Source organism: Neopelma chrysocephalum, unplaced genomic scaffold (genome assembly GCF_003984885.1).
Source record: "Neopelma chrysocephalum unplaced genomic scaffold, ASM398488v2 Primary Assembly neopelma1_187, whole genome shotgun sequence".
Lineage (NCBI taxonomy): Eukaryota > Metazoa > Chordata > Aves > Passeriformes > Pipridae > Neopelma > Neopelma chrysocephalum.
Window position 1 is genome coordinate 1,104,637 of NW_020897849.1, and position 9,230 is coordinate 1,113,866.

Sequence of the window (9,230 nt, forward strand, 5' to 3'; positions counted from 1 at the left end):
GGCAGCTCTTCAGGTGTGCCTGGGGATGGAGGGTTAGGCAGAGTGTAAAGTGAAACCAAGCCCAGACCCAGAGTACTGGGAGTGAGCAATATTTAGACCATGGGACTGAGTTACACTGGCATTTTTGGCTGCTCCTGAGCCCAGCAGACAAGATGCCAGAACTCCAGGGAGAGTAATGCTTTTGTGCCTGCTGGAAGTTGCAGTAAAATTAATGAGGTTTGCATGAGCTTTTATGATGAACCAGAGTCTGGTTCTGGAAGGAGTCAGGTAAGAGGACTTTGCACAGAGCAGGGAGAAGAAATTCTGCCTCCTGTGCCTTCATGTCCCAGCATCCCACCACCAAAACCAGGACAGCAACTGAGACCAGTTTCAGCAAACCAGGATGGGACTGCAGGGCACAAACCCAGACTTTGCAAAGCTGGGTGTGGAGGGGTTTCCCCCCATGCTCTTGCTCTGTGCTGCCTTTCACAGGAGGCTCCAGCAGCTGCTCACCCCACTCTGTCATAGAGTATTTTCCCTCTCATCTGCATGAAGAATCTTAGCATACAGCACTTCAATGTCCAATTTCTCTGCAGTGGAAAACAGGCTCCATCTCAGCAGGTGTCTCAGTGCTGTTTACAGGACACCTGTCAGCTCTTTTGGCTCCCTGTCCCCTCTGCCTCCTAATTATAAAATCGTGGATTGATGCAGCTTTTTTTTTTTCTTTCTTTCTTTTTTTTTTCCTTGTGCACAAAATGTCAAATTGCAGAAATTAAAAATGTAAATGATGGAGTCTAATTAACCAGTTGACAGCGGAGCACAGCTGCAAATGACAGTGACTGATTACCTTCTGCAAACCTTGTCCTCCAAGACCTGCCTTACCCTGGAGAGGAAGGACATCAAAAATAGCAACTTCCTTAAAGAGACATCACTCTGCACATGAGGCCTGTTGGGCAACAGTTCTGGGGGATCCAAACCCTGTGGATAAAACCCCAGACCTCTGGAGCAGAGGTGGAATCATGTTGATTGCTAAGGAAAGCAGATTTCCCCTAGTCACAGTGGGGATGTGAGGGTTGAAGGCTGTTGCCAGAAACATCACCTTAAAATGTGGGGCAAAATGGGGATGCTGAGCAGCAGAAGAGTTGCTGGGATAGACTGGATTTAGTGGTGGAGATGGGTGATGTCAGCAGTGTGGGTAGATGTACTTGTGTGAATGGCACAAGCAAGAATCAAGGTTTGTTTTTTTTGTTTTTGTTGTTTGGGGGTTTTTTTGTTGGTTTTTTTTCGTTTTGTTTTGGCTTTTTTTGGTTTCTTTTTGTTTATGGGAGTGAAACCCTGAGCCCTCAGTGAGGCTTCTCTGTGGGACTAGAGGCAGGGCTCAAAGCCCTTGAAGGCCAGATGGAGGAATCCAGCATTCCCTTCCTCCTGCTTCTCTGATGGCGTGGAGAACGTCCCCAGGATGCTCTTTGGGACTTCAATCTCAGCTTGGGGTGGAGTGAATACAACACCTGCCTGGTGCTCAGGATCAATGCTTCAACAGTGTTTGATTTCCCTAAATCATCTCCCTTGCTGTAAAAGGCATGACCAGGTATTTCACTGATGCACCAGCAGAGCCCAAACTGCCGAACGTGTTTTTTCTCTCTATTGTTGGCGAATTTCATCTCTTGACGAGTTGAAATTCTGTCTCCCCTCAAGCAACCCCTGTATTTCTCTCTCCCAGGTACTACTCAGACATTGCCAAAATGCCAGCCATCAGTGACCAGGACATGAATGCCTACCTGGCCGAGCAGTCCCGCATGCACATGAACGAGTTCAACACCATGAGTGCGCTCTCAGAGATCTACTCCTACGTGGGCAAGTACAGCGAGGAGGTGAGAGCCTTGGAGAGGTTCTGAGGGACCATGGCACAGCCCACCCACGTGTCACAGTTGCCTATTTTCATGCTGGCTAGGGGGGTGATGGGTTTATGGGATGAGAAGCAAGGCTTGGGGCCTGTAAAAGGGAAGGTCTGGGATTTTTAGTCTCCACAGCACTCTTCTCTCTGGATTCTTGTTGTTTTTGTTTCCTGCTACTGATCAATCAGATTTAGCTGGCTTGCAGTAGATGGTGGTCTGCTTGGTGCAGAGGAGCCCTGCATGAGCTCTGCATCTCATGTGGCCAAAAGTTGTTTAAGAACATGTGGCCAAAAGTTAAGAACACGTGACCAATGCCATTCCAGATACCCTAAAGCACCCAAAAATGGTCCAGCAGGCATGACACAGACTTTAAGGTGTCCAGCGTGGTTCTAGATATTGAAGACAAGTTGAGACTCCTTAGGGCATCTCAAGTGGCATGGCCAGGTGATGAATAAAGCTATTAAATAACTGATCTCCAAGATAAGAATCTGTTTGCCTGGTTGAAATCTAAAGATCTGTATTTAGTGAGACAATCCCAAACTGCCTGCCTAGTTCCCTGCTGGCTGACTGACCCACTTTGCCTGATCTAAGCTAAGCCTGGGACTTACCTTAGAGAAAGCTAATCCTCATCTGCTGCTATAAGATGCTGGACTCAGTTGTTTGGGGGAAAAAAAATAAACCCTATCACTTTTTCCTCTCTCCTTTTCCAGATTCTCGGAGCCCTCGATCAAGACGACCAGGCTGGGAAACAGAAACTTGCCTACAAACTTGAACAAGTCATAACCCTCATGAGCATAGACAGCTGAGAACTGTCCTGCCAGGGCCACCCTGGGAGGGATAAACCAAGTCGTGCCTCACTCAAGATCATCATCTTTACCAAGTGCAAGTTTTGATGGGCTGTAAGCAGAGTCACCCACACAGCTCCTCTCTCTCTCTCTCATTCTGTCTCTTTCTCTCCCTCATTTCTCTCTCTTTCCAAATCTATGGATGAAGTGACAGAGCCCCAGGGGTTAAAGGAAAAGACTGCAGAGGAATCTTGGCTCTGGGGCCATGAGGACATTCAGGTGGAGCTCTCCTTTTCACAGCTTCCCCTCTCCCTTCACCCTAGAGAAAAACTACTAAACACACATAAAAAAACCCCCACAAACCGTCCCCCAACATCTCATCATCACTCTGCAGAGGCGAAATTGGGAGGTAACTTCTGTCATGCTGCTTTAACTGCCCTCCAAGGGCTCGTAGCCCCTGGAGTGGACATGGAAATGAACTCAGTATTACTCAAAGTCTCCCCGAGGGGAAGGCAGCTGCCTGCAGGGATCCTGGAGGGCAGAGCAAATCCAGCTCCTCTCCTGCAGAGCCATCGCAGCTCTATCTCCTGAGAGTGACCCACCGGGAGAGGAACCCCGAGGCTCCCTGGAAAACGCCAGAGTGGGACCACTGTGGCTCTGACCTGCCTGGTGTAGCTGCTCCCTTGGGGCAGGGAAAGGGTCAAGAGGGGAGGAGGAGACCAACCCTCCCCTGCCCATGTGTTTCATATGGTTATTCTTATTTTTCCAAGAGACACGTGTCCTCCTCCGTCTTTCCCGTCGTGTCCTGTTGGTCATAGCACTGCGGCAAAAATGCTCTCTCTGCTCAGTGGCCTCCTGTCAGTAGTGGTTCTGCTCCTTCTGGCAATGGACAGCACAGCATCTCCCTTGTTCCCACCTCAGCTTGGAAAGCAAGAGCCACAGGTCTCATTTTGTTCCATCCTCAACAAAAAAACCCCCGCAAATTAAAAAACAACAAACCAAACAGAGGGATTTTTTTTTTTTAAAAGCTGTTAATTCCTTCCATTTTTTTTCCTCAACTGGAACAAAGGTGTTGTTTTTCATGGTGGAATATCAGAAGGACACTGGAGGGTTTGCCAGGAACCAAGGTGGTGCACAGGACTGATGGTAAAACTTTCCTTCCAAGCCACTCCTAAGAGGAAATGTCACCACACGTTTTGGAAGAAATCTTGGAGGAAATCCGAATGAAACAGTGCAAAAAAATTCTTCTACCTGCAGCTGAACTCCAGGTCTTCTGTTAAGCCTATCTGCCTTTTGGTGCCCGTTCCTAGCCTTTCCTCCTGTCCACCTCTGGAACCAACAGGCCTTGCTGAAGGATTTTATCTCTCTTTGCACTTCTTATCCCTTCAGAGATCACTGTTACCACGGGACAGTTGTAGGTGATCACCCTGTCCCATCCTCTGCTCAGCTCCTCCAGAACAACATCTCAACCTGTTTCATGGCCAACCAAAGAGGAATGAACTCCTTCATCTCCCCTGCCTTTGGCTGTTCTGTTCACACAGCCTGGATAACACCGTGGTTAGAGACCCTCGGGGTGTAGAGAACCTTGTACACTGTGGAGGCAAGAGCTGGGTCTGCATCCACCTCCCCAGCAACCAACAGAGCTCACTCACAGATGGAGGAGTGGCTGGAGAATCAACCCACATTCCACTCATCATCCTCAGAGCTCCAGCCTGCATCTACTTTGCACCTGGAGGGAGGAAGGGGTGAAGACAGGGTGTGTAAATTCATTGGAGAACGAGTGCATTTGGGTTTATTGATGCCTTTTGCTGTCCAACCAGAACCTCCTCAGAGTGACAGACCACGAGTGCATGGAAAAATGGGGGGGTGGTGGGGTGCAAACAGGGGTCAGTCAGTGAGCAGGTTTCCCTCAGCCAAGCAGATACACACATAGGCAAGTGTTTCCAAAAACCATTTCCGACAGCAGTCCCAAACTGGATGTGTCTGTGGGGAGAACATCACAAAATTCACATTGAAACAGCAAACTTAGGGACACGTCTTGGTTTTAAAACCCCAGACATTTCTCTCTTGATTCTGATTATTCTTATTTTGTGTGTGTGTGTGTGTGTGTGTGTGTGTGTGTATCTGTGTGTGCGTGTGTGTGTTCCTCCCCTTTTAATTTTGCTTGCTTTCTGTTGGATTGCTGAGCTGATGGACTCATCATGCACCTTATGGACATCTCAGCATCTTTAAGAGGCCTGTGCACAGGGGATGGTTTGGGTTTGCTTGGTTCTGCCACGGTTTTTTTGCTCCATTTGGTGACGTCGGCGCATGTTCCAGATCCATTGATTATGGCTGTGAAAGTGGGCTTGGAATTCCCACCAGAGCCAGTGGTAAGGAAGTGACAACAACAACGACACAAACACGATATTTTTTTATAAGTACGTTAAAAAAAAAAAAAAAAGAAAAAAAAAGAAAAAATTAAAAATTTAAAAAAAAAAAAAGGAGAAGAAACCAAAGGTTTTGACAAACAAAGTGCCACAAAAAGATAAATATGGACCCTATTGTCATGCCTTGTTCTCACAGCTGGATGGTAGGAGTCTAAGGACAAGTAGCTGGCTTGGAGGGGAGTGGTGATGGGTGATGGGCAATCCTGCCTGGACATGTGCACATGGAAGGAAGAAGAAGCTGTTTAACATTTAAAAAAAAAAAAAAGGTATCAAAATGAACTGGTGTGATCCTCCTGGAGTCGGAGGAACACCACAGGGGAAATCTGTGATCCTCCTGGAGTCAGGGGAACACCACAGGGGAAATCTGAGACTCACCCATGTTCTTTTCGCTGTTTTCAGGGCTGTGGTTTTGGTTTACTATGGTTGTTTTGTTTGCCATTGTTGTTATTTTGTTTCTTCTTGCTGGTACGGAGTTTTTCATCTGTATATTATATATATATTTTTTGAGAAAAACTTGAACACCTCAGAGACACTGAGAATGAAAACACTTAAAGGGAATGGGAAGCACCACGAGATTGGTGCCTTAACCCTTCCCAAGTTCCCATTTAGGCATTTCTGCTTTCTCTCCACCCTCTTCTTTCCCCCATGCCCAGGATTTGAAAGAAAATCTGCATTTTGCTTCTCTTTCATCTCCTCCTTATTATTTTTTCCTTGTTTCTGTTTCTCTTTATTTGGTGTTTGAGCTGGTTTTGGCTTTTTGCTTGGAAAATGTGCCAGAATTGTGATGTAAATGCGTGGGCTTCCTCCCCTGTCCCCTTCAGTGCCCTTCCCATTTCCAACCACTGTCCCAGCATCCCCCAATCTATGAGAGGTCTTGGCATCTTTCTTCCCAGCCTCACCTGTTGAGCTTAACTATTTTTTAAGTGCATGTAAAATACAACTAAAAACAAAGACACAAGCAGAAGAATGAGCCCTACTACAACACGGATGAGTTCTTTTCCTTTGATTTCTTTTCCCCCACCTCCCTTTCCACACTTGACCAAAAATTCCCTGATAAATTGGTATTATTCCACCCTGTTTTTCAAGCCACATGGAGAGAACTGGAGCCAAAATTCCTAGAAGTCAATGGACAGGCTCTGAATATCCAGAATATGACAGGCTGATCTTCATGGGTGTTTCTCGAACGCTGCAGTCAAATAATTCATGCTGACACTTTCAGCACCATCAGAAATGGGAAAAGGAAGTTCATGGAGATTCTCTGAGGTTCTACTGAGAGAGCCAAGATTATTGCTTCACTGCAGGGTTTGATTTGGGGCTTTGTGCCTGGTTTAGAGGAAGAAAAGGTGAACAGTCCCTCTGCAGTCACATCGTGTCCTCCCTGTCAGTGCCACAGTGATCTGAGACATATCCATCATGCCACGTGCTTTTGCAGACTGAGCCTTCCAGGAAACACCAGGAAACAGTGTGGGAAAAGCTGGGTGTGTCTGGAAAGAGGTGTTAGAGATTGTTTTCTCTGGAACAGACAGCACTCAAGAATGATGGAGAAGGAGAAATGCAGCCACCCAAGGTCACCTTCCTCTCCCAACACAGAATCACAGAATCATTTAGGTTGAAAAAGACCCCTAAGATCATTTAGGTTGGAAAAGACCTCTAAGGTCACGGAGTCCAAATGCTAAAACTTTCCTCAGTCCTTCTCTTCCCACTCTTCATTCCATCCTGGACATATCTGAAGGTTCAGTCCAATCCAGCATAGACCAGCCTTGCTCCAGTAGATAAGAGGACTTCCTTTTCCCACTGCAGTTGTCTTATCTCACCTCTTTGACACTGAAGACCATAAAAATTATTAAGTTATGAAGATTTACCAGCACAGTTTTGTTTGGTATGTGCTTTGATTGAAAAGCAATTACCAAAGTTTGTAAATCTCGTGCGTTAACCCCCAGAAACTGTTTAACAGGGAGGGAAAGAGACCAAGTAAATCACATAATTGTCATTATTTTTAATAAGGCTGTTGAAAAAAGATAGATAAAATCTGAAGAGTCCAGTGGTCAGCCTCAGTGCTGAGTCAGCCAAGATAAGTATTACAAGTTCCTTCTAAGTCTGGGGTGCACGTGAGGTAACAACCCGAGCACAGAACAGCTGATATCAAGAGGGAAGTTGTTTAGAAGTAAGTCAAAACATGAAATGTAGGTCTGTCCTTCCCCAAGGCTTTAGTGAAGAGCTTTTCTTAGTGGGACATACATTTGTGTTTGAACAAGAGACACTTAAAAATCATAGAATGGCTTGGGTTGGAAGGGGCCTTAAAACTCATCTTGTTCCACTCCCCTGCCATGGGCAGGGACACCTTCCACTAGACCAGGTTTCTCAAAACTCTGTCCAACCTAGTCTTGAACACTTCCAGGAATGGAAGTCCTTAAGTCCAAAGGCAATCTCAGACCAAAAAGAAAAGTCTGGCCTGTTGGAGATGACCAGGACTATTCTCTCATATCACCAGGGCTTCAGTAAAACAAGTCCTGCTTCACCCTTCCCAGCAGCCTGCAAAAGAATTACCCGTGAAGCAGAGTCATCTGATAGTGTGGACACATTTCTTGATGCTGTAGAAGGAATGAGGGAGAGGAGGAAAACTGATCCTCCTTCCCGAATTCCCGAGGTAGCTCCAGTGTGTAAGAGGTTTGCTCCTCCGTAGGAATCTGTTGCTTTCTGTGGTGACCATTGCTGATGGGACCAGATGAGCACTTTACTGGAACCCCAGCAGTCCCACCAAGGTGGGTTTTGTCCCTTTCTCCTCCCTGCTTCAGCACTGAGCTGCAGAGGCCAGACAGAGAGCACTGCATGGAAATGTTCATTGTGGTTGGACCAGTTCGTGCAGGTTTTGGGTGGCTCACCAAAAATTGCATCCAGGAGCCCAGTTTCCTTATCCCTCACTCTTGAATGAGGATAAGGATATAAAAATCCAACTCTCAAATCAGTGTTGTTTAAACCTCTGAGATTCTGAGAACCACCCCCCTTCTGGGATGAGCAGGGGAGCCCAGGAATGGATCTCTTTCCCCAAAGCAGGGAGTTATGATCATTTATGACCAGAGCAGATTGTGTTCCTGTGTTGGCACCAGGGCAGCTGTTGGGTAAAGAAGTGTTGGCATAGAATTATGGAATGGTTTGGATTGGAAGGGACTTTAAATACCATCTAATTTCAACCCTCTGCCATGGGCAGGGACACCTTCCACTAGACCAGGTTGCTCCAAGCTCCATCCAACCTGGCCTTGAACACTTCCAGGATGGAGCATCCACAACTTCTCTGGGCAACATAAAACCACCCACAGAGCCTTAGTGATTCCAGGACAATTTGCTCTGTGCATCTGATGAGTAGTAAGCTGTCCTCCAGGGCAGGTGGAGGTTTTAGGATGTCCTAACTCTTCCCATCCAGTCTTGGTCTGATGAAACACGTGAACCTCAACCTCATGGTGTGAACCTCAAACTTCTGGTCATTCCCAGGCTGACTTTTCCTGCTTTGCAGCTCCCATTTAAAAGTATTGTTTGATCCACAGACTCCTGCAGTTTTCCCTCACCCCTGCCACTGTGCAAAGCCCCTTTCTCCAAAAAACCCACAATTGTGTTGTCTTACAGGGAATAACTGTTTTGAGGAGAATGCTTTGAAAATGGAGCTTGTCAACCATGTTTATTTGGGATGGCTCAGTTCACTACACTCTTAGAGAAGCACCCAAGGGGACACAGGCTTACAGCAAAAAATTAATTTGTAGAGAGATGTCAAAAATAAAAAAAAAAAAAAGGCAAAAAAAAAAAGGATTTACACTTGGAAAAATAAACCCACCAAAAACCCATTGAAGTTTTAAAGCTGCTTAGTCTAATCAACCTGTCACGTGTGTGATTTCTGTTGTCGTCGTTGTTTGTTCATTGTTTGGCTGTTTTGGCTTTTTTTTTTTTTTTAAATCTTCTGTTCTAAAAATGGAGAGTTTACCTCAAGAAATTCTTTCTGCTTGGAAACAGATCACCTCAGAGACGCTCACAGCAGAGAGCAGCACGCAGGGAAGCTCAGTAAAGCAAAGCTGGGTGTGGAAAACAGAGGGAAAAGCAGGACATTCAGGCTCTTTCAGCATTCCCTTCTCTTGCTGGTGTGGTCTGGCATT

The 9,230-nt window shown here is 46.2% G+C and overlaps 1 protein-coding gene across 4 annotated transcripts in view; it reads left to right on the top strand.

Moving 5' to 3' along the window:
• The window catches only part of PLXNA4 (plexin A4), a 451,641-nt gene extending 442,769 nt beyond the window's left edge, over window positions 1-8,872 (top strand). For all 4 annotated transcript variants that reach the window (XM_027702477.1, XM_027702478.1, XM_027702480.1 and 1 more), the window contains 2 exons: window positions 1,700-1,850; window positions 2,585-8,872. In XM_027702477.1, the coding sequence (XP_027558278.1) occupies window positions 1,700-1,850; window positions 2,585-2,680 (247 nt within the window). In that variant the 3' untranslated portion in view covers window positions 2,681-8,872. The remainder of the gene's footprint in view (window positions 1-1,699; window positions 1,851-2,584) is intronic.
• The last annotated feature ends 358 nt before the right edge of the window (window positions 8,873-9,230 follow it).